Source organism: Andrographis paniculata, unplaced genomic scaffold (genome assembly GCF_009805555.1).
Source record: "Andrographis paniculata isolate CXL003 unplaced genomic scaffold, ASM980555v1 Contig95END, whole genome shotgun sequence".
NCBI classification, from domain to species: domain Eukaryota; kingdom Viridiplantae; phylum Streptophyta; class Magnoliopsida; order Lamiales; family Acanthaceae; genus Andrographis; species Andrographis paniculata.
In genome coordinates this window covers 426,750-453,340 of record NW_026137634.1, presented here as the reverse complement: position 1 = coordinate 453,340, position 26,591 = coordinate 426,750, and the positions used below count along the sequence as shown (strand labels likewise).

The 26,591-nt window shown below is 37.7% G+C and overlaps 5 protein-coding genes across 15 annotated transcripts; 3 read left to right on the top strand and 2 right to left on the bottom strand.

Annotated features, from left to right (window-relative positions):
- Window positions 1–341: 341 nt before the first annotated feature.
- Window positions 342–3,490, bottom strand: LOC127243523 (tRNA (cytosine(38)-C(5))-methyltransferase 2). Of its 4 annotated transcripts, none has more exons than XM_051263595.1 (10): window positions 3,297–3,490; window positions 3,088–3,198; window positions 2,532–2,630; window positions 2,337–2,447; window positions 1,964–2,086; window positions 1,531–1,867; window positions 1,333–1,427; window positions 1,133–1,198; window positions 997–1,061; window positions 342–692 (listed from the first exon to the last, which is right to left on the bottom strand). In XM_051263595.1, the coding sequence occupies exons 1-10, from the start codon at window positions 3,366–3,368 to the stop codon at window positions 581–583; spliced, it is 1,191 nt and encodes a 396-aa protein (XP_051119552.1). In that variant the 5' UTR covers window positions 3,369–3,490; the 3' UTR covers window positions 342–580. The 4 variants fall into 4 exon arrangements, with proteins under 4 accessions (XP_051119552.1, XP_051119551.1, XP_051119554.1 ...); XM_051263594.1 differs by having other exon boundaries at window positions 2,337–2,455; window positions 2,532–2,625; XM_051263597.1 differs by having other exon boundaries at window positions 2,532–2,625; window positions 3,297–3,451.
- Window positions 3,491–3,543: 53 nt separating this feature from the next.
- Window positions 3,544–6,918, top strand: LOC127243524 (uncharacterized). 4 transcript variants are annotated; one of them, XM_051263599.1, is made up of 10 exons: window positions 3,566–3,694; window positions 4,144–4,227; window positions 4,391–4,505; window positions 5,234–5,270; window positions 5,418–5,487; window positions 5,605–5,709; window positions 5,963–6,113; window positions 6,192–6,274; window positions 6,441–6,534; window positions 6,612–6,918. In XM_051263599.1, the coding sequence occupies exons 2-10, from the start codon at window positions 4,203–4,205 to the stop codon at window positions 6,697–6,699; spliced, it is 768 nt and encodes a 255-aa protein (XP_051119556.1). In that variant the 5' UTR covers window positions 3,566–3,694; window positions 4,144–4,202; the 3' UTR covers window positions 6,700–6,918. The 4 variants fall into 4 exon arrangements, with proteins under 4 accessions (XP_051119558.1, XP_051119556.1, XP_051119557.1 ...); XM_051263600.1 differs by having other exon boundaries at window positions 3,583–3,694; window positions 4,174–4,227; XM_051263601.1 differs by lacking the exon at window positions 4,144–4,227 and having other exon boundaries at window positions 3,544–3,694.
- Window positions 6,919–8,017: 1,099 nt separating this feature from the next.
- On the top strand, window positions 8,018–16,007 carry LOC127243520 (endoribonuclease Dicer homolog 3). Of its 5 annotated transcripts, none has more exons than XM_051263587.1 (26): window positions 8,018–8,114; window positions 8,531–8,723; window positions 8,899–9,085; window positions 9,348–9,461; window positions 9,554–9,688; window positions 9,757–9,826; window positions 9,905–9,951; window positions 10,030–10,161; window positions 10,243–10,386; window positions 10,488–10,611; window positions 10,705–10,765; window positions 10,866–11,061; window positions 11,212–11,372; window positions 11,449–11,667; window positions 11,744–12,009; window positions 12,095–12,366; window positions 12,446–12,957; window positions 13,032–13,126; window positions 13,355–13,587; window positions 13,670–13,879; window positions 13,963–14,439; window positions 14,516–14,785; window positions 14,869–15,195; window positions 15,280–15,451; window positions 15,530–15,641; window positions 15,735–16,007. In XM_051263587.1, exons 2-26 carry the CDS (start codon window positions 8,614–8,616, stop codon window positions 15,931–15,933), a joined length of 4,845 nt encoding a protein of 1,614 aa, XP_051119544.1. In that variant the 5' UTR covers window positions 8,018–8,114; window positions 8,531–8,613; the 3' UTR covers window positions 15,934–16,007. The 5 variants fall into 5 exon arrangements, with proteins under 5 accessions (XP_051119544.1, XP_051119545.1, XP_051119548.1 ...); XM_051263588.1 differs by having other exon boundaries at window positions 8,067–8,323; window positions 8,534–8,723; XM_051263591.1 differs by having other exon boundaries at window positions 8,067–8,323; window positions 8,941–9,085.
- A 47-nt stretch (window positions 16,008–16,054) lies between these two features.
- Window positions 16,055–20,050, bottom strand: LOC127243522 (3beta-hydroxysteroid-dehydrogenase/decarboxylase-like). Its single transcript, XM_051263593.1, has 10 exons — window positions 20,005–20,050; window positions 19,624–19,872; window positions 19,306–19,395; window positions 18,941–19,074; window positions 18,426–18,596; window positions 17,969–18,088; window positions 17,462–17,541; window positions 17,067–17,265; window positions 16,847–16,922; window positions 16,055–16,460 (listed from the first exon to the last, which is right to left on the bottom strand). The coding sequence occupies exons 1-10, from the start codon at window positions 20,024–20,026 to the stop codon at window positions 16,288–16,290; spliced, it is 1,314 nt and encodes a 437-aa protein (XP_051119550.1). The 5' UTR covers window positions 20,027–20,050; the 3' UTR covers window positions 16,055–16,287.
- Window positions 20,051–21,194: 1,144 nt separating this feature from the next.
- Window positions 21,195–23,935, top strand: LOC127243521 (3-ketoacyl-CoA synthase 10-like). Its single transcript, XM_051263592.1, has 3 exons — window positions 21,195–21,785; window positions 21,870–22,495; window positions 22,854–23,935. The coding sequence occupies exons 1-3, from the start codon at window positions 21,369–21,371 to the stop codon at window positions 23,416–23,418; spliced, it is 1,608 nt and encodes a 535-aa protein (XP_051119549.1). The 5' UTR covers window positions 21,195–21,368; the 3' UTR covers window positions 23,419–23,935.
- The last annotated feature ends 2,656 nt before the right edge of the window (window positions 23,936–26,591 follow it).

Below are 26,591 nucleotides of genomic sequence, written 5' to 3'. Positions count from 1 at the left end.
GAGAGTACAAATTAATAAATAATTGCAAAAATATAGAATGACATTTATTAAAAAAAATAAAATTATACAAATACAATATTTTTAATATTAAGTAGAATGTGACCATTAGAGAAACGAAAGATGTATATATTAAGTTATTAAAATATAAATATTAATTTTAATAAATCGGGTACACAACCCAACATTTATGGGCCCGGAATTTGTGTGCCAATATGATTAAAAAAGTTTCAAACTTAGTTTTTCAAGTTCACGTAAGATTTTTTCTTGCCGGATTCGGATCGAATTTTTTGGCTGCCTATTTTGGCAAGCTCTAATGTAAACCGTTATTTTTTGCCAAAGCAAACATAATCGTTCTCGTCTATCTGAAACTCACAAAAGGTTCATACAAACAAACACCACAAAAACTACTCAAAATCTATGGAGTTGTGCATACGACATTGTAAGCCTACAATCAAATGCTCAAATCTAAATCTGAAACAAATCACAATTCCTTTCTTCTTAACTAACATACAGATAAGATGAGTTAAATAATTGATACTCGAAGCAGCCGGCGAGGAAGTTCCGGTGCAGCACGAAGAGCTCACGATAAGTGTGCAGTAATGCATTCAAACAAATCCGATGGACGAGCAAATAGGTAGCCGAATAGGGGTGCCACAACTCCCACACTCAAACTGTTTCCCAGCAATGCGTAGCTGCAGAAAATGAATCAAATTGTGAACATGATGAAGTTATCATCTCCATTGACTATAATCACCATTGCAAAAGCATCCGTAGTTAAGATTTCGCGATAAGACATATATGTGCAAAGTTGATTCGGAAGAAGTTTAAGCATGATCCTGTCTTTTCCTTAGAGTCTTTCTGGATTTGTTTCAAATGTTCTGCAATTTGTTCTTGTTCTAGTGGTCCAGATTCAAAAAAATCACTCAAATTTAAACGTATAAAGATGAAATGTATTGCCTATTGTAAGAATCTTGAGAGGCAGGAAGATGAGCTTACCGTTGGCGAAGGCTAACATGTTCTGGAAATTGAAATTTTCCGGGAAAAGAATGTAAATTGGCAACCTAATGGTAATGACAAAATAAAACAACCTCAGCACCGAACCACTCCACAAGAAATACGAAATTATTCTCACCTCTCTTGGTGTGAAGTATCGAAGCTGAAGCTCCGACAAAGATGATGTTTTATCTTTCATCTTTCCCTGCAAGTTAGTTCATTACATGTAAAATTAGTGCAGATCAGAAAGCAAATTCTTATTTCTCGATCATTCAAAAAGATGCACAAGCTTCACTTCAAATGCTTATTCACGTAAAAGATAAGTACATGTACACATACAGGGGCAGTCGCCAATAGGGATCCGGTGCCCTTCACATATCGGAAGTAACTTTTGGTGAAACAACAGCAGCGCCTTGATTCAGGGAAAACAATATCTATGATCCATCAAGAAATTATTCGGAGGGTATAGGCACTTGAAAAGATAAAAAATTTCAGGTATGAGAGATAAATATATAAACGAGTGCGCGATTAACTTACCCATTGCGCTGCCCCATCTTTGTACAAGACTTGATGGGACTATATACTGATCTAGAGGATGATCGACAGATCCAGTTTCTTCCTCAATAACATTTGAACTTTCAGAAACATTACCACGCATACTACATTGTTCTGAAACAACTTCACTTGTAAAATTCTTCGATTCCAGAAAATCTTTTATAGGCTGACAAGTTTCTTGTAATTTATCCCAATATGCTTGTGAGTCTGCTTCGCCAATTGTTGCTGTGCTTTCAGAACTCCCATGTATAGGGCCAGGAGTTCGAAGAAGTTTATTATTGAATAGTGGATTCTGAAAAGACACAGGAATTCGCTTGGCCTGCCATATATAAGCCATGGAAAGTTTATTCATGAAAAACTGCTAGAGAAATGAAAGAGAGGAACTATATAATTGAAGAGATAAAAATATTCGAACCAGACAAAAGTAGCGAGGGCGCGAATAGGGAACACCAAATTGCAAAGGACTTAAAATGAATTCTTGAGTGCAAAAATGATTTTCTCTCAAAATTGCAATCATCTTTTTATGCGTATCGGAAGTCTGCACCAAACATCAATCATACAAATGCAAAAATGGTTAGAAGCTGTTACGAGTGACGACATTGAAATTATACAATTAAACTAAATGCGGCAAATCACTCTTCCTCATATTTACTCAGATTTATGGTTAGTTTCTACCCCCCAGCATGAAATCCCCTTAGGTTCCAATCAATCTTCAAGATTTTCATTTAGCAAATTTATGAAATGAATGACACTTACGAGGAACTCACTCACAAATGAATAAGACAAACCTCAAATCCGACAACATTCTCTACAAAAAGCATGACAGGAGGCCTTGAGCTTTGTGGTATGAGTTCAAGAATCTTCAGAAAGGAAAAGGCTCTAGCATCACTGGAACCCTTCTGGTGACCTTAACAACATAATCGATTTTGGTTATTCTAACATAGGCAAGAAAAATATGAAAAAGGAGAAAGTAATTCACCAACCTTGGCGCGTGTAAGGTTGGCATGGAGGCGACAGAAGCCAAGCATCTGCCTCATAGCTATCAAGGTCAGCAGCAGACAAGGTCTGGATATTACCCTATCCTTACCAAATTGCAACTTTTGAAGTTAGCATGAACAGTAGTAAATGGACCCACAGTCTTCGATAAAATCGATTACTCTACACAAAAGGTGTTCTTGCATTTCTATCCAGTAAATTATCTTGCTATGCAGTTGATGTAATTCAAACTCAAACTCACATTTCATTTCAGAAGGTTGCAAGCAAGATCAGCACTTTAACGATGGATCTTAATTAACAACAAATTTACAATTTTTGGTAGCCGATGTTCATTGTGAATTGCAATAATGAGATCAAGATCAACCAAATAGATGTAAATTTGAGCCTGCAAGTTCTATTTTGTGCTTAGAAATTTTCCAACTTGAGGCATGAACATTGAATTCAGCACTTATTCTCCAATTTGAACTTCCATACAATTGCAAAATTACATGAATTGACTATATATTTTATACGCATGATAGAACCCTAAATTGAAGCGGATACCTGGTGCGGACGGTGGCCAAAGTTTTGTTCATAAACATCATTTGCGACGTCGTTAATGTCGAAGGCTTCGACGACCTCTGCATCCACACCTGCTTTCATCAAGGAATACCGCTAGGGGGCATTGGAAAAGCAAAGAGCAATGGCTCATCAAAATCTTGAATTTAAAGAAAAAACAAAGGCTTCCACTTGAATTTTATCAATTGTGATACCATCCCGCCGATGCCGCTGTAGAATTCCAGGACTCGCCATGGCCTCTCCACTCCCTTCCTTAAACCCTCCATAGTTGCAGAGAGTTCTTCCAGCAAGAAGTGTCTTGTTGGGTCGTTCGTCTGGTTAGCAGCCTGTTTGTGCTTCGAAGATGGGTTAGAATTTAGAAATGTGATTCTTGGCCCAAATTGGCCCAGAGTTGATGCAGCGATGGATTCGGGACCTGGAATCCGAGGACCTGGCAGATAAGGACTCCATTGTCTCCGTCCTTCTGGAATCCAATCGGACTAAATTTAAAGTGAAAACTGTGAAATCTTCTTGTTGCGCTCGAGACGGCTGAGTCAAACAAATTGGAGAAGCGAATCAAGAAGCCCACGAATTGGAAATTGTTCAATCCAAGGTTAGTGCTGCAGAAATGCTGGAACCTCACTCAATTCCGCACCACTAATTTCTAGGTTTCTTTTTTTTTGCTGTTTCAATCGGATTTTTAGTTAATCCATATTGTTATTCATGCATGACCTGTGTTTTTGTTCGATTGAATAACATCTAGGGTTTTCATTGTTCTTCCTCTCTGCTATTTTGTAAGATCCATATGTGTAGATAATATATTTCCATGGATAAATTCTTCCTGGTTTGGATGGTTGGAAATGGTGCAATTTCCATTGTTGATTTACAATGCGATGGAATCACTAACCTAATTTGCTGTTTCGGGTAAACATGGATTATGTTTGTCCATAATAAGTGGCCATAAAGATTGCGTCCTTTATTTATGCTCATTTTCATGTGCTTTTCTGTCTTTCTGATTTACCTTTAGGTAGGAAAGAATTGTGATTCTTATTTTCATTGTAGGGGCAAATATTTCGGTTCGATTGGGCTCAGCATCTTGTGCATTTCATACTGAAAGAGCTATGAATTTTGTTAGCTCTGCCATCGGTCTGCAATTGTTTTTTCTTTAGTAAATATGATACAATATGTGATTTGATTATGTTTTGTCTTTTTCTTTTTTTAGTTGGTTTAGACACTTGTTTCGACATTTGTTTCCTGCTGGTTGTGTAACGAGCAGATGTTTTAAATTGCTATTTCTTACATGTTCTAGGTAGCCAACCTTCTGTGATGGCACTGTCTTTCGGAAGGACTCATGTCGTCAAGCCAAAAGGGAGACACCAAGCAACGATAGTTTGGCTACATGGCCTTGGTGATAATGGTTCGAGGTATAATAACTTCATTTTTTTTCGTTGAAATACTAAGAAGTCGAACGTGTTACTAGTTTTGGATTTAGTAGAAAAGGATATTATTATCGTTGAAGTTACCAACCATATCATTTATGGAGATTGGTAAAAGAATCGCCTTTGTGTGAATCCTATTGTGATTTGTAATTCTCTACCCTTACAATGAACTAATAGCTCATTCTCTTGCTGTCTCTTGCATCCTCGACCCGTGATGTCATCTCCATCCATTCATCATGTAAATGACAGGAAACCACATTCACGTTGGATATTTGTATATGCTATTTAAACATGAGGTGTAATAACTGTTTTATTTTATTTTATTTTTTAAGCTTATAGTTGAGAAATAGTTGAATGTACTTGCGAATTGGAATGATGCTAGACCCTATGAAACTTTGGATTTTTAAATTTTGACTAATGCTAGTCTATACCTTGATTTCAACAGCTTCATCATTCCTTCTGGTTCGATAGCTATTTGGATTTTAAAAACGATTACTAGTAATTATCATGAGCTGAAAGAGTGAAGCTGCTCGCTCTTTATGGACTTGCTTCTTTCATTAACATGGACTCATTTCATCGATTTAAACTTGGGTTAGAGGGATTTTGGTATTGGTATCAAGTGCGCAAATATGCATAAGTTCGGTTTCTATGATTGGATACTTTCATACCTTCATTAGAAATCAATGGTGGTTTTAATTTTGTTACTCGTGCAGCTGGGCGCAGCTCTTGGAAGGTCTTCCTCTTCCCAATGTACGTCACCATAGTCTTTTTTTTTTTTATAATTTTATTATTTTGTATTTTGTGTGCGAAGTCGGTTGAGTTTTACATGTAACACCATTTAGTGTTGTTTGTCGGCGTTGCCAAAATTTCACGCTCTCTTTTAAACCTGGCCGGCAGATAAAGTGGATTTGCCCAACTGCGCCAACCCGTCCGGTGTCTTTATTTGGTGGATTTCCCAGCACTGCTTGTAAGATATCCGCCTACCTTTTACTCACCTTGCCTATCGCGACTTCTGAGTTTTCATTATGCTCGGTATTTTTATCACTCGCTGCATCAATGTTTTTCATACTTCTTTATTCAACAGGGTTTGATGTTAAGGATTTGACGGAGGATGCACCTGATGATTTAGTTGGATTGGATGCAGCAGCAGCACACGTTGCAAATCTATTGTCGACTGAACCTACTGACAGTAAGTTCTAAAATCCAAATATATGCTTAATTGAAGCCAAATCAAAAGTACAATATGCTCCTATGTCGTGTTCTTTAACAGAAAAAAGTATGTTTTCATTTATTTATGTCGTATGGATAATCGTTGCAAATAACCAAATCCAGAAATGTCTTGTCGTTTTCAAAACTCGAAGACAGAGATCTTGAAATATTGTCATTACAGATCCCGATTATCTCCTTGCAATTACACATAATTAATTGTTCTTGCTCCACAGTTAAACTTGGAGTCGGAGGATTTAGTATGGGCGCTGCGGCTGCTCTTTACTCGGCTACTTGCCACATTTTCGGTCAGTACAGTAACAGAAACCCGTACAATGTTAACTTCAGCGCTGTCGTCGGTCTTAGTGGATGGCTCCCATGTGCTAGGTATTAAATTTCATTACATACAGATCAGATCTGCTTGTTTTACCCGGAAATCATGATCGACATTTAATTGTTTTCCAGGATGCTGATGTCCCGAATGGCAGAAATAAACGAGTCTTCTGCTCGCGCAGCTTCTTTTCCAGTTTTGCTCTGTCACGGCAAAGGTATGCTAGGCTACGATATTATTTCGAATTTGTATTCCAAACAGGGCCTCGATTACTACATTGAATTCATCGATTAGATTAACCACTGCATCATTCGACGTATATCATTTTACTTATTTGCGACGTTTAAGCTTAAGCTAAGCTACGCTATCTCTGTGTTCCTCAGCGGATGATGTCGTGGCTTATAAACATGGAGATAAATCGGCGCAAGCCCTTAAATCTGCTGGATTTCAAAACGTTACGTTCAAATCATACAATAGGTATATTGATTGAATCGAATGCCCACGCCGTGAAAGTTTCTGTGCTGATTCGCTCGAATTTTCTTGTGATCTTATAGGCTTGGGCATTACACTATTCCGGAGGAGACGGATGAAGTCTGCAGGTGGCTAACCGAGAAACTCGGGCTCGAGGGATCGTCGTCATGATCGGGACTGGATTGGATTGGTTGCTGTAAGAATCGTCGAATGATTTGATGAGGTTGTTGAGATTCCATGGAACTTATTCCATGATTCTTCTTCTTCTTCTTCTTCTTCTTCTTCTGCCTGAGATGAGATACAGAAATTGAACTCCTAAGTTGTTGATTTTGCCATTTCTATAACGCTGCTGTATTACTATTGTTATGATTATGATTGTTATTGTTATGATCTTTTGTGTTGTGAATAAATTTATCTGCTTTTCGTGTTTCTAATAAATTTCTATTAATTACACAACAATTTTGAAGATTTTGCTAATATTAATAATTTATAATATATTTTTATTCTTGTTCTTTTTTGGGAAAATTTTCATTACGCTAATAAGGAGATTTCCCTAAAATGGTCGGTTTGTTGCGACTCTAAATTAATATTATTACCACAATTTTTTTAAAAAATATATCCTTATTTTTGTCAAAATTTGGAGTTTTGAAATTGCTTTTAAATTAATAAAAGTTAATATTTTATAATAAAAAAACATATATTTAATATTATATATATTTTTAAAAATAGTATAGATAAATAATATCAAAATTTAAAAAATATATGTGTAAACAAATTTACAAGTAAAGTTGAAGTTTGTTCATTTAATTTATTTTCTGATGATATAATTTATTTATGCACTGTTGTTCTAGCACTTTTTTTTAAATTACGATTTTTCAAAAATTAAAATAATAAAAAACATGATATTTTATAAAAAAATTATTATAATATTTAATGTATATTTCTTTAAAATTTATTTGAATAAAAATAGTAATATAATATTTTAAATATAAAATTAATTTTACTATAATATAAAAATAAATATTTAATTTAATATTTTTACATATATTTTTTTATTTTTTAATAAATATTATGAAGAAAATTCTCCAAACAAACATACACCTAGGGTGTGTTTGTTTGGGGGTTTGGATTTTGAATTGGGATTTGAATAGTAAAAAATTTGAATTTGAATAGTTGTATGATGTGATATAAATAGGTATTGATGTGATGTTTTGAATGTAAAATTGATTTTTAGTATAATATAAAAAATGAAAAATAGGTGTTTGATTTGATGTTTTGGGGAGGGGGGAAAAAAAAAATGGGATGAATAGTAAAATTTTTACAAAATCTTCCAACCGAACACACCTTTAATAATTATAAAAAAAAAAAACCCTCGATAAAAAAACACACCTTTGTTGTTCTTCACTTCTTCTTCTCTCACCGAAAGGGCAGTTCAGTCAAAACACAAGCAAAGGTTGTTCTTCTATTTCTTCTACCCCAAAGGGCAGAAGTTCAGTCAAAAGTACTTTTTACTGCCTGCGTGCTTACCTTCTTCTTCTTTATTCTTCTTCTCCTCTAACACAAAATCCCACACGAGTTTCCTTCAGGTACGATAATTCCCAAGTGTAACCCTCATTACTGATTACATTAATACTTTACTGAATCCCACTGGAGTTTCACCCAGATTTCTCTCCATTCCAATTTCCCTCCCTATTTATAGAAACACTAACATCACCGATCCACCGCCGAGAAAAAACTTGATCAAATTCGACATCATCCTCACTCTCGCAGGCGATTCACTTTCCAATTCATTTAGGTTTTGTTTGTTCTTCACCGATTCTGCTTTTACACATGATTAAAGCAAGAATTTGTGGTCTTCTTTTGATTCCAAACCCTCTTTTCATTGTGTGTCTTTTTTTCGTGAACTGACAAGCACAGGGAGAGATTCACCTTTTTCTTATTTTTCTTTATTGTGTTTATATATATATATATATATATAATATATTCTTGTTTGTTTCTGTAGAAGGGTTTGGATCCTTCTGAAAACAGGGGGGCTTTCTTCACATTTTCTGCGTGCGATCACAGAAGAGATAGTTTGGGGGGAAAATGGAGTCGGGAGAGGGCACCAAACGAAACCCTTTGAAGAGAACCTTCGAACAGTTCATCTCTTCTTCCATCCCTGTCCCTCAATCATCCTCCATGGATTGCGATGATGAGTATGTGCACTTCTTTTCTTAATTATTACAATTATTATTTCTCGACATCATCGACACACATGTACTGTTCTTAATGTAAGAGTTCTTGAAAATTCTACTGTTTGGGGTTTACACAAGGGTTTTTAATCTCAAAATGTTTTAAAACTGATCTGTGTTGTGGCATCATCTATGGAAGAAGCCATCAAGTGAAGGGGTTGTATGAATTGGCAATGGCTAGGAATGTCGTGGCAGTTTCGAAAGCTGGGGTAGCCAAAATGGTGGCTCTGATGATGATCAAACAGATTGGGGAAGCTTTGGTGGATAGCAATGGCGATAAGAAGCTCATAGCTTTCTTGACACCCACTGTTGATCTTGTTCACAAGGCAGGTCTTTTTGTATTTCCAATCTTTGTTACAGTTTCTTGCCATTTCTGTATTTGATCTTCTGACAATGTTGTTATCTTCATTCAATTTCAATAACTATTACCTTGTTTGGATGTGGTTTAAACTTGCAAATGTGGTAAGTTTTCGCTTCAAATAATTGCTAAAAATGATTAGATTCGAAAGATTTAATAGTTTCTTGGGACATAATTTAGGCGAATATTTCGACTTCTGAGTTCGGAAATTGTTTCGTTGTTATTTGCAGCAACATAAGGAGATAAAATCTCACACAAATCTTCGGGTGGAAGCTTATTTTGGTGCTAGAGGCGTCGACGGGTGGGATGCTGATGCATGGGCGAAGGAAATAAATGATCACGACGTGCGTGGATCGTTTTCGATGTGCATTCTTTGTGCTTATAGTCGAAAGCTCGGATCATGTGTTTTATTGGTTTTTTCATATTGTTTGTATAGGTATTGATAATGACGCCACAGATTTTCTTGAATTCTTTGAGGAAAGGATATATGAGCTTGGAACGACTTCGTTTCATCGTCCTCGACGAGTGCCACCAAACGACTGGAAATCACCCGTACGCTTTGATAATGAAGGTGATTTCTGTTTTTTATGATTTTTTTGCAAGACCGATTCGATCGTGACGATACTTTTGATGATTAAGGAGTTTTATCACCAATCGAAAAGACGACCCAAGGTTTTTGGAATGACTGCGTTTCCGGAAAATAAAAAAGGTGAAATTTGATTTTCATGTCGAATTCTTTGTGCTGTTCTTTACATCCTTTGTTCATCATGTGTCTTGTCTGTTAAAGATTCCGAGGATCGTTTACGGGAGCTTGAAAGCCTATTGGATTCGCAGGTAGTTCGTTGGCACGGTTTGTCTTTATATATGACGTAATGATTTGTTCGTAATTGTTCGTTATCCGGGTTTGTGCAGCTCTATGGGGTCGACAATACGATTCAGGTCGATCACTATATTGCTGAGGAAAGGATGATATGCAGATTTTACGATCGACCGCAACCTCTTGATCCCGTGACGAGAGCGGAACTAGAGTCTCTCGAATTGAAGGTGAATTTGACCGACATTTCGGTATAAAGTTTGTCGGATTTCAGTTTTGTTAAATATTGTTCTTACGAATCTTGTCGACAGTTTGATGCTGTTCTTCTCAACTGCCAAAATTCATGCGACGGAGTCGAACAAGAAAAGTGTCAATCGCTTCGGGATCGCTTGGCCCGCAATCATGAAAAGATTTTGTTTTGCCTCGATAATCTCGGGACCGTATGCGCTCACGAGGTAGATATAGACCATCGTTTGTCAATTTTTCTGAATTCACGCCGGTGTATTGACTGCACTTTTTTCATTGGATTGTCATCAACTTTTAAAAACTCTTGTAGGTGGTTAAAGGGCGCATCGAAAAAGTTTGTGAGGTTCAAAATGAGTGCAGAGTTTACAACGGTTGTGTCACACAGTATCGAGCTTATCTTCGGGAGGTTCTGTCGGTGATCGAACGATCTTCAGGTGAGTGTTTTCAGATCTTTTCATGAATCAAGATTTGATTTACTTTTGTTGTCGTTCTATAAGAACATTTTCGATGTTGTAAATCTGATGCAGCGGCTGCTAGGCAACAATCTTCGAAGCTACATTCGCTTCTTGAATATTTAAAATCATTAAGGTAAAACATCTGCAAAATGGTACTTATATTACTGAATTTTCTGACCTCCCAAGTATCGATCTGTTCACTTTCTGTTCACACTTCGACTATTCGAATGCAGGCGGGATACAGAGGCTCATTGCATCATATTCGTCGAAAGATCGATGACAGCAAAAGTCATTGCAAGAGTGGTGAAGAAAATCCCCGACTTTTCCCATTTCAACATATCCTATTTGACGGAGAGTAACGAAGCTTCGGCCGTCGGGATTTCACCAACTTCCGAGATCGGAGTTTCAGAATCGTATTATGGTAACAAGGTGCGCGATAATCGTACTCGCTATTATTCGAATTTAATGTCGAATTCATTAATCCGATTCACTATTGTTCGAATTTATTGCTTACTTAATCCAATTCACTAGCATTAGATTTTCGACTACATCGTTTGCTTTAAATGTACGCGGTTGCAGGCAAGTATCTTATTCCGAACCTACGCATCGAAGAAGCGTGCACATCCCTTCAAATGCTCGTCTGTAATTTGCTTTGATCTTCCGAAAACGAGTGGTGAATACAATCAGTCGAGGCAACGCACGTTCGGAGAGGATCCTCTGTACATCACGTTTATCGAAAGGTTTCGATCTTTTTTCCATTCTAGTCCGAGGGCTGATGCTCGATCTCGATTTTCTAACATTTCTTACATGTTTCAGGGGTAACGTGGAGTCGTTAAATCAGATATCGCATATCATTCAGAAAGAGGATTCGATGAGCCATACCGCCGCAGCTGGAGACTTGGGGGATAGTCGGGTGAAGGACTTGGCTACAGACATAAATCTCGAGTATGTCGTGGAATCGACCGGAGCATCCGTCACGATCGGATCGAGCATCAGCCTTGTCCACCGATACTGCCAAAAACTCGGAGGGAAAACGTAAGGACATTTATCGTAATTCAATCGTTATTGTGCGCAATTTTCTGATCGTAGCCTTTCTGTCTTTTGTGTGCAGCCAATCGATTCAGATGCCGAAGTTCGAGACATTGAACGACGGCTGGATGTTGAGAACTAAGCTAACTCTGCCTCGTAATGCAGCTTTCGAAACTATAATCGGCCCCGAAGCTCACGAATCTAAATTATCGAAACAGCTTGTTTGCTTAGAGGCTTGTAAAAAGTTGCACACGATGGGGGCTCTCGACGATCATCTTGTCCCGTCCATGAAAGTGCTGCCGAAGATTAACTCCAATTCAATCGTGAAGGGATTAGCATCCGCACCAGGTATGAATCGAATCTTAAGTCTATTTTAACAATACATATACCGTTTTGCGTTTTACAGGAATATATGTTTTCTTCAATGGATCAGGATCGACGAAAAGAAAGGAATTACATGGATCGGTTAGCGTTCGTTTGATGTCGGGAACGTGGAGGGATAAACTCGACACGGCCGTTTTTTATGCGTATAAAATGCACTTTGTGTGTAACATTGCTCAACAGAAGTTTTCGAGTTTCGTACTTTTATTGGAGACAAAGCTTGACGATGACGTGGGGAATGTTGACGTGGAGCTGTATTTGTTATCGAAGTTTGTTAAAGCTTCCATTTTTTACTGCGGTCAAGTGTATCTGGATGTCGAAAAGGTATTAACTGTCTGTTTCTTGTTACGGCATTGGGATTCGATGTACTTTTTCTGCTGCGATGACGTCTTTGTCTTAACAGGTGGCGCAGGCGAAATGCTTCCAAGAACTTTTATTCAATGGTTTGTTTGGGAAAATGTTCGTTAAATCGTCGGGAGTTCGACAGCTTTTATTTCAGTCGGAGGAGTCGCTGTGGGATCCGTCTAACATGTACTTACTCTTACCGGTGGAGACGACGGATAAAGCTAGCGATGGAGATTTGACGATCAATTGGACCGCAATTCAGTCGTGTGTATCGACGGTCGAGTTTCTGAAAAATAATGCTTTGTTGAATACTCGGAACGCGAATGAGGTAGGTTCGAGTCCGTCGATTATTCCGAGCGATTCGGGTGTTGCTGAGCTTAATGATAGCCAAGTCATACACTTGGCCAACCGATCTGTTCCTCTCGATGATTTGAAAGAAATGGTTGTCGTGGCGATACACACGGGCAGGATATACACTATTTTGAAAGTTGTTGCTGATTCATCTTCCGAGAGCCAGTTTGACGGCGATGCTACGCGCTATCCGACTTTTGCAACTTATTATCGTGAAAAGTATGTTCGTTAGATTCTTATATTGTGTTTGTTTTTTAGGTTCGTCTTCATATCATTACCGTTCGTTTTTACAGGTACGGCATCGCTCTAAAGTACCCCGGACAACCTGTGTTGCTTTTGAAGCAAAGCCACAATTCGCATAATCTTCTCGTGGACTTTCGAGATGAAGGTTAGCCTAGTTTTATTTTTTATTTCCGCTACAATGAGGCTTGATTTTACGCCGGATTATCTTTGTATGTGTCATTCGAGTTAAGATTTAATCCAAGATTCCGATTTTGAATTGTTGTTTTGCTCATTTAGGATATAGTCGATTTTACAGGGAGGTGATTTTATGATAGTTTGAGGTTTTAAGTTCTTTATAATAGTAGAATACCGATGCTATCGTCTTAATTGTTAGGTATGTCGCTAAAGACCGAGCCGGGAAGTGTTAAGGGCCAAAATCGAAAGCCGCAACAACATGCTCACATGCCGCCCGAGCTTCTAGTCGGCACGGATCTCCGAACAGATATTTCCAAGTCGATGTATTTGCTACCTTCGCTAATGCACCGGCTTGAGTCCCTTATGTTGGCCAGCCAACTTAGGGAAGAAATATCGCGTCATGCCGGCCACTTCAACGTATCGAGCTCGTTGGTAAGTATTGTCAATGTATGTATATATATATAATGATGGACCCTAGGTTTATATGCTTATATGTTATAACGATGATAATTAGATTTTGGAAGCTCTCACTACTCAAAGATGTTGCGAGAATTTCTCCATGGAGCGGTTGGAGTTGCTCGGAGATTCGGTTTTAAAGTATGCCGTAACTTGCCATCTGTTTCTCAAGAATCCCAAGAGTCACGAAGGGCATTTATCTTCTCAACGATCGAGGATCGTTTGTAATGCATCCCTTCATAAATTTGGAACGGGTCGAAAGTTGCAGGTATAACGTTGTTTGTTTATCTCCCGACTACCATCTTTTGATTACGAACGTAACATATTTGTTTTACCATTTGCTTATCGAAGGAATATATTCGAGATTGTCCTTTTGATCCGCGCCGATGGACTGCTCCCGGACAGCTGTCGATATGGCCTACTCCGTGCAACCACGAGCTCGACACAAAGGAAGTGCCGTTGGATGAAAGATTCTTTAGTGAAGACACGACGTTGACGATTGGAAAAACTTGTGATAAGGGTCATCGATGGATGGGGTCGAAGACCATATCAGATTGCGTCGAAGCTCTTCTCGGGGCGTACTTTGTTGGCGGTGGGCTTGTCGCCGCCATCGGTTTCATGAAATGGCTCGGGATCGAGGGTGAATTCGACCCCTCGTTGATTCATGATTCGATAAAGGCTGCGTCGCTGTATTCATACGCACCGAAAGCCGAGGAGATCGCCACTCTAGAGGCGAAACTTGGGTACGATTTCACAACCAAAGGGTTGTTGCTCGAGGCGATAACGCACGAGAGCATATCTGGACTACATGTTGGCCATTCTTACGAGGTAAGAATTAAACTTTCATTGATTTCTTGTTTGCTATTGTGCAAATGGTTTTCACACCCTCGTAAATCTGTGGCAGCGGCTCGAGTTTCTCGGTGACGCGGTGCTCGACATATTGATCACGCGGTATCTGTACGATAACCACGGGAATCTTGACCCTGGCGAGTTGACAGACCTGCGGTCCGCGTCTGTAAACAATGATAACTTCGCAATTGTGGCGGTGAGACACAAGTTTCACCCTCACCTTTTGTTCAGTTCCTCGTCGCTCCAAGTCGAGATCTCTGCTTTTATCGAATTGGTGTCACAGCTGAGTGGCAATGTGTTGGCGCCGGATACTAAAGGCCCGAAAGTGAGTGTCTCTCGATCGCGTGTTTTTCTGTCTTTTGATTCAATTTTTGACAAGATTTTCCTATATTTTTTGGTTGTTTTTAGGTACTTGGGGACTTGGTGGAGAGCATAGCGGGTGCAGTGCTCGTCGACTCCAAACTCGACTTGGATCGAGTTTGGAAAGTGTTTGAGCCAATTCTTTCTCCCATAGTGACTCCGGACAAGCTCGAACTTCCTCCATCGCGTGAGCTGATCGAATTGTGCGACTCCCTTGGTTACTTTGTCAAACAGCAGTTTACAACGAACGAAGGTGTTGTGCATGCGGATCTCAAATTGCAGCTTGAAGACAGGCTGTTAGAAGGTCAAGGGTCGGGTCCAACGCGAAAAGCGGCGAAGGGAATGGCAGCACTTCAACTATTGAAGAAATTAGAGGTTTTACTTCGCTGCACGATCCAATTTTCTTCGAAACACAATTCACAGCGATTGACTGAATTTGTTGCTTCGATTTGGCTGCAGTCGACAGGAATATCCTCGTCTTCGAAGTTGAACAATGGCGACAAAGATAATGCCAGTGGCGAATCGATCACTGAACCCTCCATATCAGCGCCAAAACAAGATAAGCCGTTTGAGTTGCAGCCGGAGACATCATCTGCAGCAGCCAGTGATTCTTGCAAGACTAACATCCCTGGTATGTATCTTAATTTCCTTTCTCGACATTTTGTACCTACTTTCGAAGAACATACATCGAGCATTCTTCTGTCTACAGTGTTGCCGCCAATCAACATGAGGAAAGGCGGGCCACGGACAGCGCTATATGACGTCTGCAGGAAAGAGCAGTGGCCAATGCCTGCTTTCCAAACAACGGAGAAAAGCTTCAGGTTTGCGCCTTGCGACAATCCCTGTATTTATGCATTTAAACCATAGTTTCTTCGATGTCAGTATATATAATCAAATAAAATTTTGGTGCACAGAACTGCGATCAAGTTAGGCGATACGATGGGATTCAATAGCTACAAGTCACAAATCAACTTGGTCATACCGGGATTCGACAAAATTGAAGTTACCGGGGAGGAGAGAGCTGATAAGAAGAGCTCGTTCGATTCAGCTGCACTTACAATGCTGCTCGAACTCGAGAGACGGGGGAAGATTGCGATCGGAGTCGCAAAATGATGAACTAGCAAGCAAGCAAAGAAGCTTCTTGTGAACAGCATACACACTTACATGCTAATAAATGTCTTTTGTTACTTCTGATTCTTCAAGAACTAACAAAATACTATAGTGTACTGAGAAACTTGAAATTTTTGCTAGTAAATCTAACTTATATTATAATTATTTGCACATATTTCATATTGGCAACATAGAGAGAACTAAAGACATTAATAAGAAACTGGGAAACTAAATGATGAAGACATTAAGAACAACTGAATAAAAATTGGTTCAGTAGCGTCATCACACATATTCTAAATTTTTTTTCTAAGAAAGTCATAACCTCAGGCTCACCTGTGGATAAAAATGACCTGCGGTTCATGTTTTAAGTGTTAGTCTGCCATGGATGAAGAGGATAATGGAAACTCCAAGCAGAATCTTGGAAACCATAGTGAAGGTGATGGAACCATTTTCGGCAAAACTATGGTAAAATGAAGCCACGAGCAATACTAAAGTGAATGCCAGCATCTTGTACCTCCAGAGTAGGTTACCTGTAAATGAACCTTGTTTAGATACAATGAGGTGCAGACATTGTTTATCAGATTAACGAAACATGAAGTTAAAGACGAACATAAACAGATAATAATCATATATGCTGTTATGATTTGGGATTATAACTCCTAAGCAGTAAAATTGGATCTCTTCAGTGACAACTAAATTCGATAATACATTTCCTAGCTCATATTCTCAATATATAACTCATTCTATGAACTCTCCACAAACAATGTTGCTAACAGCTTCTTTGTCTTACAAATAATTTTAGCCACAACACGACCTATGTTCTCAAAGTACAGCAATGTCAAAATAGAAATGCACATTGAACTTCAAATCAAATCTGCATCTTATTGAGGGTTGGGAAGGAAAATGATAATAATACCTTTATGACTCCCAATTTTACTATGAGCATCTCCTCGTAAGTGTGGGTATGCTTCAATAGTTCTTTGAAGGCCATCCTGCATAAATATAACAATTTTATTTATAGAGGAAATCGAGCAAATGCAAGGATCAGTCTCCATCAGCAATAACAACATTATCAAGGCTTATAAAGGAGATTTCTCAACAGATAAGTTGACTTGCTGGGGAATATATATGTATACCTGGAGAGTTACAATCGGCCGGTAGCCAAGTCGATCAACTGCTTTAGAAGAATTAAAAGTTCTGGTAACAGAGAGAAGCCTGATTCTTGAAGGTGTTAACTGTGGCACCTTCATTCCGAAGGGGGCGAAGATTTTATAGATCAACTCTACCATATGTGCAATGGGCATCATTACCAAGGCAGGAATCTTAAGTTTTGGCCTGCAAACTTGAAAATCTCAGAAACAAAGATGTGAAAAAAATTATATATTTACTCTGGAAACCCATAAAGAAAAATATTTCGTTGAAGATTATTTAGAGATGATATGGAAATCTAACAATATAATTCACAAAGAAAAGGCAAACAATTAGTGGGATGGAAATACAAAAGCTTTCGAGATATATATAGCAATTGTACCTTTCATAACCCAAACCTTCAAGAATCAGAGACATAAACTCCCAAAATCTAATTGGTTCCATATTGGTAATGAAGTATGCCTGCAAGTGAGATTTGCAAAGAAAACCTCATTACTGAGCTTCCAATCCTGGTCAGGGAATCCCTACCAAGGAATGAAATATTTAGAAAACTTCCATGCATGCTCATAAGTTAATCAAGCTAAACAAGACAGAAAAATATAAAATCAAATCAAATCATTGGATCCTTGTTGAAGTATATGTGGAAGCTTCAAAAGCTGACAAGCAGCTTGTGAGACAATGGCATATTTCGCAATCCCATAGGTAAGTAACACTTCATATACTTTTCAAATCATATCATTTACATATATGATTTGATTTGATTTGATCAATGTTACAGCCACTTACTAAAGATATAAAACTTTGCATTTAGTTACAGTGTATAGTTTATTTTCCACTAAAATTAACGTCTTCAACACAAACAGGTCTTGAAATAAAAATATCAATTAACCTGTCCAGATGCTCTTTCTGCTGCTTCTGATGCCAAAGCCCGTTCAGCACATACATGAGCATGTGCCACATTCTCCACATAAGTAAAATCATACATGTTCTTTCCATCCCCAATAATGAACTGTCATACACATTTCAACATCAACAAAAACATCAGATTCATCAGAACCTCACAGCGTGTAACATTTGAAAGCTACATAGGTTCTCAAAGTGAAGTTCAGTCTAACTTAAAAACATGAGATCCACAATATACAAAGTCCACTTTTTCATGGAGACTTAGAATAACATAGGCAAAGAGATAAAACACAAACTTCATATAAAGAGGCCCATAACTAAACTACAGAAGTTAAACATAGCGCTTCAGTTACCTGAAAACTTGTGTATGTTCACTGCAGCCGTATGAACATATTCGACTTGAAGAAACATATAAAGACAGAATAAGAGACTCTACTAATTACCTTTGATTTCCCAGCCCTTGCTGCTGCAACCAAAGATGGAACAAGTAACTTATCACCGGGACCAAAAATGCTGCTAGGTCGAATGCAGCATGTTAAAAGCCCATTTGAACCATTTGAACTGATGACAAGGGTCTCTCCTTCTGCTTTAGTGGCAGAGTACGAATCATTGTGCTTAGAAAGTCAACAAAGACAAGATCAAGTTATTAGATAGATCAGATTTGTAGGTTTATTCAAAGGAGAGATGAGTACTTTTTGAGAACCAAGCCTTCAAATCGACTGCTCAAGAAACCAAGCTTATAAGAGAGGTCTATTGTTTAGTTTTCAGTTGGAAACCATAGAATTTACACAAACAAGTTACAACTTTCAAGGTTACAAACTAGTTGAAATAAAGGGAAAATCTATGTCTATGACTTGTAATATGAAAAACTAATGCATACAACTTACTCCAATGATCCTTCCTTTTGTAATTGAATTAGAGGAACACAAATATCAAAAAAACCAAAATTTTACAATACCTTAGTAGGGTAAGGTAATGATTCATCTCCATTATATATCCCATGAACGCCATCAAATACTACACTTGGGGAGCTTGTATATATAAGTCGTTTCACTTTCAGCTCAACACATGCATCAATGACATTCTTGGTTCCTGAAACAGAGTTCATGCGAAAGGAAAGCGGAAAACATTGTCTCTCATTAACAACTGTGCTAAACAATCCATCAAATATACATAATGATACCCAGCTTCATGCACATGTGAATCATTATATGATCTAGAAGGCTAACAATTGTGCTAAACAATCCATCAAATACACATAATGATAGGCAGCTTCATACACCTATGAATCATTATATGATCTAGAATGCTGACAAACTTAACCTTGGACATTGACAGAATGATGTAGTTGGTAGTTATTGATGGAGGAATCAGGAGCAGCCATGTGAAATACTACCTCAGCTCCTTGGAAAGCTGCATTGACAACGATAATAACCCAATGTTTAAGCCAGCTTCCACTATCAAGTAAAGTCCGATAATACAAACTGGATAACTCATGAATCTAATCGCGAGAATACACATACAGATGATAAACTAAATTCCAGCAAAAACCAAACAATAAGGAAGCTCATTGAAAAATTATGGAAGAGAGAACTCATTAGGGACAAAACAGAGTGAAGTAAAAACAGTTACAATAGCTACCTTGGAGCACCTGCGATTTGTCTCGCAGATCCACTGACACGTAACCCGCGCCGCCAGACTTTAGGGCTTGGCCAAGGTCGCCATCCTCCTCGTCTGGATCCAGCTTGATGGTAGGCCCCAAATCAGCAATGCGGACGGAAAACATCCCGTATTTGATGAGCATGATGACCAAGTGCCTCGCCGCGAAACCTCGGCCGCCGGTGACGACGCACCAGCGCTCTTCTCTGGCCATTTTGATTTTGGTTATCCCTGAAGAGAGAACAAAGCGACGCCGTATTGGATACTTTACATGCAGAGGAAGAAGACAGCAGTGTGTGATTGTGATTAGATCTGTGATTAGAGTGTTACTTATTTAATTAGATGCGTCATATAAAAACGGACCGCTTTCAGAATTAAGAAACATTTGATACGTTTATTTGTGTTTTTTTGGGTCAGACTTTGGTGTTATGGAGAGAATGTTTTAAATACGAATAGATATTAAATTCAATATTATATGCTGTATAAGAATTACTTAAAAGATAGTTTCGTTTGTATGTGTATTTATTTTTAAGCTGGATTTATAGCAATTTTGGAAATTTTAGTCCTTTTATTTTTTTTTTATAAAATATTATATTCTCTCCTTAGTTATTAAAAAATAATAGTAATATTTATTAATAAATAAAAATATAAAATAGTTGATATTTTTTATCATTTATAATAACATCAAATATATATTTTTTAATATAAAATATCACATCCAATATTAAAATAATTCATATTTCACATTATCAGCTTATCTTAAAATACTTTTGATATATAAATCTTGCTAGTTGTCCAATAATTAGTACTAGTATATACTCCTTCCTTCAGTCCCGCCTAATTATCTTTATTTTTATTCGTTGCACATAATTTATCTATGCTTTTTTAAAATTTTAATCACATTTTAAATTTTATAATTTTTTAATATTTACTTAATTCTCGTAACCATTATTAAACCTCAAGTTCATTTAGATAAAATAAAATAAAATAAATGAGATCATGGATTTAAGGAGGTGGAGTACCAACCCTAGTTCTATCCCATGCATGCATTTTACATGCTACAAAATCACTGCCATAGATATGGAATTCCTACTATGCTATCATACTCTACTCTACACTATTTCTCTATCCTACTATTCTATTCTACTCTACACTATCTCTAATTAATACCATAAAAATTTTATTTTCTTTCTTTTCGAACATTAAGCACAATTTATGCAGTCAAAAAATCCTCTTGATATATATATATATATGTGAGATATATAATGGATGTGGACGGTGATATTCGACTCGAGACCTATAGCTTTGACATTAGAGGATACTGTTTCACCTGAAACATCTCGAGCTCAACTATTAGATAAATGTCATTCAAGTCATCTAACATGAGCTATGAGTAATACATCTCAGAGTTCGAATCTCACTTGTCTCCACAACCGTAAGTATATAGCTTGGACTAATTTCGAGAAAATAATAATATAATAATAATGGGTAGATTGGTTGGTTATGAAAGCAAACAAACCCTCAGCTGTTCTAACCAAATTTCCACACTGTCATTTACTTCTGCTGCTGTCGCTGCTGCTCCAGCTGCATGCCTAACCCTAAACCTACCCTCAATTTCCCCCAATAAATCCCCCATTTCATTTTCCCAGCATTTCCTCTATCGAATTCATCAATCTCAGATCAGGGAACATACCGATTTCTGGCCAGCATTTTGATTTGATCTTCTGATGGCTCCTGAACAGGACCTGTTGTCCGCGGAAATTGTGCGCCGCGGTGTCGAACCGTCGGGTTCAGACGCAGGCTCGATGACGTTTTCCGTCAGGGTGAGGCGGCGGTTGTTGCCGGATTTTGTGCAGTCGGTGAATTTGAAGTATGTGAAGTTAGGGTACCACTATTTGATGAATCACGGAGTATATTTGGCTGTAACTCCAGTGGTGCTGCTGGTTTTCGGAGCGGAGGTCGGGGGGATGAGCAGGGAGGAGGTGTGGCAGAGGATCTGGAACCGCACCGCCGTGTACGATCCGTCGACGGTGGCTTCTCTGGCGGCGGTGGCGGTGCTCACCCTCACTCTGTACTTGATGACGCGTCCTCGTTCAATTTATCTCCTCGATTTCGCCTGCTACAAACCAAGCGACGATTTGAAGGTAAATTTCGCGTGCGAAGAAACGACGATTTAGTTACGATAACTTTAAGTAGGTTTAGTTTTACCTCTGTAAATGTATACGCAGGTCACGAAAGAGCAGTTCATCGATCTGCTGCAAAAATCAGGGAAATTCGACGAAGCAGACCTCGCTTTCCACCGGCGGATTCTCGAATCCTCCGGCCTAGGCGACGAGACCTACGTTCCGAAGTGCATCGCTTCGCCGGGAAGCGTAGCCAGCATGACCGAAGGTCGCGCCGAAGCGTCGATGGTGATCTTCGGCGCCATGGATGAGCTCTTCGAGAAAACTCAGATCCGACCAAAAGACGTCGGAATCCTCGTCGTGAACTGCAGCCTCTTCAATCCGACGCCGTCGCTCTCCGCCATGGTGATCAACCACTACAAGATGAGGGGAAACGTTCTGAGCTTCAATCTAGGAGGCATGGGGTGCAGCACGGGGATTATAGCGCTGGATTTGGCGCGAGACTTGCTGCAGGCGCACCGCAACAGTTACGCGGTGGTGGTGAGTACGGAGATGGTTGGGTATAATATTTATCCAGGGAAGGAGAGGTCGATGATGATTTCGAATTGCTACTTCCGGATGGGTTGCTCCGCCGTGATGCTATCCAATCGCGGTCGTGATCGCCGCCGTGCAAAGTACAGACTCGAGCATATCGTGCGGACGCATAAGGGAGCAGATGATCGGAGCTTTCGGTACGTTATTTACGTTACATTTAAATTTCTAAAAGTTTCATTGTGACCCCCTTCGTTTCTCATTTTGCATATAAGTCCTCAGACGTTCAACAAGTTTTTAAATTAAGAAATCAATTGAAATTAAGAAAGGGTAGTTGATTGAGTTGGAAAATTAACATAAATAAATATATATGAACGGATGATCTTACTAATAGAATAAAATTGAAATATTTGCAAGAAATAGAAATGATTCGTTCCATCTACAAAACTTAGGCATTTTTGTCATGAATTAATTTTTTTTACGCTTTGAGATCTTGTCCGTCAAGTATAGTTCGTCTAGCTACTATTAAATTTTATTTTTTCCTAATTTATACAATAGGAGTGTGTATCAAGAAGAAGACGAGCACAAGTGGAAAGGCTTAAAACTCGGAAAAGATCTCACCGAGATAGGCGGCGACGCCCTCAAAACCAACATTACTACACTCGGCCCTCTCGTCCTCCCCTTGTCCGAGCAACTCCTATTCTTCGCAACTCTCCTTTGGAAGTCCCTTATTCGCCGAAACGACAACGTCAACCCTGGCCTACCCAAGCCTTACATCCCCGACTTCAAGCTAGCATTCGAGCACTTCTGCGTGCACGCTGCCAGCAAGTCGGTCCTTGATGAGATGCAGCGCAACCTAGACCTAAGCGATGCGAATCTAGAGGCATCGCGCGCTGCCTTGCATCGGTTTGGGAACACGTCGAGCAGCACCATATGGTACGAGCTGGCCTACTTGGAGGCCAAACAACACGTCCACAAGGGCGATCGTGTCTGGCAGCTGGCATTCGGGTCGGGGTTCAAGTGCAACAGTGCAGTGTGGAAGGCAATGCGCCGGGTTAGGAAACCCGTGAGGAATCCGTGGCTGGATTGCATCGACAGGTATCCTCAGGCAAACTACTCCTAGCGAATTGGTCGATATACAGTTTCTAGTTTAGTTCGATACACCGTTATATTGCTATACGGTGTATCGACGGATTTTGGAGACATTCATGGGGTTTGTATGCATGTATCCAAATATGTCAAGTCAAATTAGAACAACATACAATTTTATCAGACTCTAACTAATAAATTTCATGTCGTAGTATTAGATAAGAAAAATTGTCTTACTTAAAAACTTAAATTATCAGGGATACGCATCATTTAGTTATTTTTAAAACATACGGGAGTTTCCAAAACATATAGTGTTTGTTTGTTTGTTGCTTAATTGTTATTTTGATCAATGGACACCCCAAAAATTGATTCATAGCAATTTTATAGGAAAGTATTGACAATGGCATGTCTGATCTGGACAGAATCAAATCAGACCTGCCATATAATAGATGGCATTGATGAAACAGTCTTTGCATTTGGACTAATCCAACCCAAGCCCATCTCAAATGGGTTTTAGGTTAGATGGCCCGAGTCGAATTAACCCACTTGACTTTGGACTAAAAATCTTCTCTTTTTTTCTTTTTTTTTTTCTTAGGTCACTTTTAGAATGCTCCTAAAACAGTTCCCCTAATAATAATCCAACAAAACATGTCCATATACTGCTAAAACTAAACTAGTTCGAATATATGTTGAGTATATCCAACAAGTGGCTGCTTCTAATTTTTTATTGTAGTTGTAAGCATCATTGCCTACTAACTACAAAAGTTTCTTTTAGTGGTTTTAGGTGCAATCTTGTTAACCTAAATAATTTTTACTGAACTCTTAGAATTTTAGGGTGCATTTGTTTGCATAGGTATAATTTTATACAGGGGAAATACCTGATCCTGAACCACTACCATTATTTATATAGACTATACTCAAAACATATACACAGACAAGTGCCTAAAACTGAATTGCCAAAAGATAAGGGAGTTGAGGCACAAATCACAGAACATATCAAAATTCATAACCAAATTCAGCAGTGATTTCGTTTTGCATTTCTGCAATAAACAATCCAGAATCGGATACCACTGTTGCGTCTACCTGACTAACCTTCTTCTACATCTAAAACTGAGGCAATTAATGAATCAAGAACAATACTGACATGCTTTGGCAAATTTACCTGGAATAAATTTATATATACACGCAAAACTTTCGAGAATCGTATGTTTTCATGTTTCTCCCCAAAAACTTTCATACCTCTTTAACTAGGTTTCTGAAGCATACCAGTAAGTTTCCGATTAAAGCGGAAACATCATAACATGGATTAAGACGTGCATCTCAAATCTACGGATCTCGGAATTGAACGCAATTCATCATTGAGGGTTTATACGGTTCAATACTAATCCTATTTGCCAAAATCGATAAATTGAAGAAGAAACGAAATCGAAACTACTGTTTAAAAAAAAAAAGAAGGCATAATTACAGAAAACAGTTGTAGTTCTGAACCAATTACCGCGTGAGAGAGCGATCTGGTGCCCATTCTTCTGATGGATGAGTCGTCCTTATCGTATGGAGAAGAACTGATTGTTCGATCTCCATTAATCCTTGAGCGATAAGGAGAGTAGATTGATTGAATTGGCAGCCGAGATTTGAATAGAAAATGTTGGCGCCCATTCTACAATAATGATAGAAGAATTGATTAATGAATTGTCTTTTCGACCCCCTTATATATATCTTCACAAGATCGGAAATACAAACAAACTAACAAATACGCCCATGACAAAATAATTTCATTCAATAATGTTATTTTTCAACAAATGTGTGTTGTTAGATACATGATTTTAAATATATATTGGGTGTGTTTTTTCTTTTTTAAAAAAATACATTTTCTTTTGAAAAATAATACTTATACACTTATTATTTTTATACTATTTACACAATTTTTTATACCTCACATAATATATATATATATTTAAACAATTTTACTAAACAAAAAAAAAACCCTAAATATATTATAATAATTATTTATATTTTTTCCACTATTTGATTATTAGAATTTTTTAAATAAAAATATTATTATATTTTTTCATAGAATAATGTCCAAACTATTAAAAGTACTATTTAAAATAAAAAATATCAATTAAACACAGTTTATATTTACCAATTATTTTGGGTGTGTTTAGTTTGAAAAAAAAAATTAGTTTGATTTTGATATGAAAATAATGTTTGATGAGATGTTTTTTAAGAAAAAAAATATATATATATATTTTTAAAAACATTAAATTCAAATAGTAAAATTTAAAAAATTTCGGGTAAAGAAACATACCCTTTACAATGCAAGGTATGGCCAAAATTATTGTTATTATTTATTATTGAATATGGTGTAGAAATTTCTAAATCCAATGGAAGCTTCTATTAATAAAGACAGTGAATGAATAGCGCGAGTAAGTGGAGTCAGTCAAGACATAGAAGTAGAACTTTCTTGATTTTCAAGAATTTAATTGATTTGGCAATGCCTTTTGCTAACCAGCCAGCCTTTTAAATTACTATTTTATTTTATATTAAATATTTGTTAATTATTGCTAAAATAATAAATAGTCGTCCAAGTCTCGTGGAATCTTCTTCTACTTTGACGTCAAAGAGCCCATGGGACCGCCCACCTGGCATCTGATCCATCTCAACCGTCCGATCATATCTCATCTATCAGATATAGATATAGTACCTATTTTTTTTTTTTTTTTTTTTTCGATTAAATAAAATAAAATAATTCGGTCAATGAAATTACTCCTTGAACTAGTCAACAAATACCAAAGAATATATATAATTATATGGTAGAAAAAACAAACACATTTTAAAGGTATTATTTATTTATTTATTTATTTTTCAACTATGTTATGATTGAGATGTGCATGTGTATCTTGAAGCTTGTTTTGTTTTGAGTTTTGTTCTCAAATAATTTGGGATGACAAAAATTACTTTTCAACCTAGTGCCAAAAGATAACTAAACCTAAAAAAAATAAATGGTCACACTAAGGGAGTGTTTGTTTGGGGGTTTTGATTTTGAGTTGGGATTTGAATAGTAAAAGTTTTGAATTTGAATGGTTGTATAATGTGATATAAATAGGTGTTGATGTGATATTTTGAATGTAAAATTGATATTTAGTATAATATAAAAAAATAAAAAATAGGTGTTCGATTTGATGTTTTTTGGAAGAAAATTTTGGA

Excerpts from the sequence above, each read along its gene's own strand:
- LOC127243523 (XM_051263594.1), bottom strand. The coding sequence starts at position 3,368 with ATGGAGGGTTTAAGGAAGGGAGTGGAGAGGCCATGGCGAGTCCTGGAA. Across the intron at positions 2,087-2,336 it reads AGAATGTTGTCGGATTTGAG|ACTTCCGATACGCATAAAAA; the intron begins GTTTGTCTTATT and ends TGTTTGGTGCAG. Across the intron at positions 1,868-1,963 it reads GCCCTCGCTACTTTTGTCTG|GCCAAGCGAATTCCTGTGTC; the intron begins GTTCGAATATTT and ends TATATATGGCAG.
- LOC127243524 (XM_051263599.1), top strand. The coding sequence starts at position 4,203 with ATGAATTTTGTTAGCTCTGCCATCG. Across the intron at positions 4,506-5,233 it reads CTTGGTGATAATGGTTCGAG|CTGGGCGCAGCTCTTGGAAG; the intron begins GTATAATAACTT and ends TTACTCGTGCAG. Across the intron at positions 6,114-6,191 it reads GGATGGCTCCCATGTGCTAG|GATGCTGATGTCCCGAATGG; the intron begins GTATTAAATTTC and ends ATTGTTTTCCAG.
- LOC127243520 (XM_051263587.1), top strand. The coding sequence starts at position 8,614 with ATGGAGTCGGGAGAGGGCACCAAACGAAACCCTTTGAAGAGAACCTTC. Across the intron at positions 9,827-9,904 it reads GTTTCCGGAAAATAAAAAAG|ATTCCGAGGATCGTTTACGG; the intron begins GTGAAATTTGAT and ends TGTCTGTTAAAG. Across the intron at positions 10,162-10,242 it reads TAGAGTCTCTCGAATTGAAG|TTTGATGCTGTTCTTCTCAA; the intron begins GTGAATTTGACC and ends TCTTGTCGACAG.
- LOC127243522 (XM_051263593.1), bottom strand. The coding sequence starts at position 20,026 with ATGTTTCTTAATTCTGAAAGCG. Across the intron at positions 17,266-17,461 it reads GAAGGTTTGGGTTATGAAAG|GCCAAAACTTAAGATTCCTG; the intron begins GTACAATTGCTA and ends TCAAGTTTGCAG. Across the intron at positions 16,461-16,846 it reads TAAAATTGGGAGTCATAAAG|GTAACCTACTCTGGAGGTAC; the intron begins GTATTATTATCA and ends GTTCATTTACAG.
- LOC127243521 (XM_051263592.1), top strand. The coding sequence starts at position 21,369 with ATGGCTCCTGAACAGGACCTGTTGTCCGCGGAAATTGTGCGCCGCGGT. Across the intron at positions 21,786-21,869 it reads AACCAAGCGACGATTTGAAG|GTCACGAAAGAGCAGTTCAT; the intron begins GTAAATTTCGCG and ends ATGTATACGCAG. Across the intron at positions 22,496-22,853 it reads GCAGATGATCGGAGCTTTCG|GAGTGTGTATCAAGAAGAAG; the intron begins GTACGTTATTTA and ends TTTATACAATAG.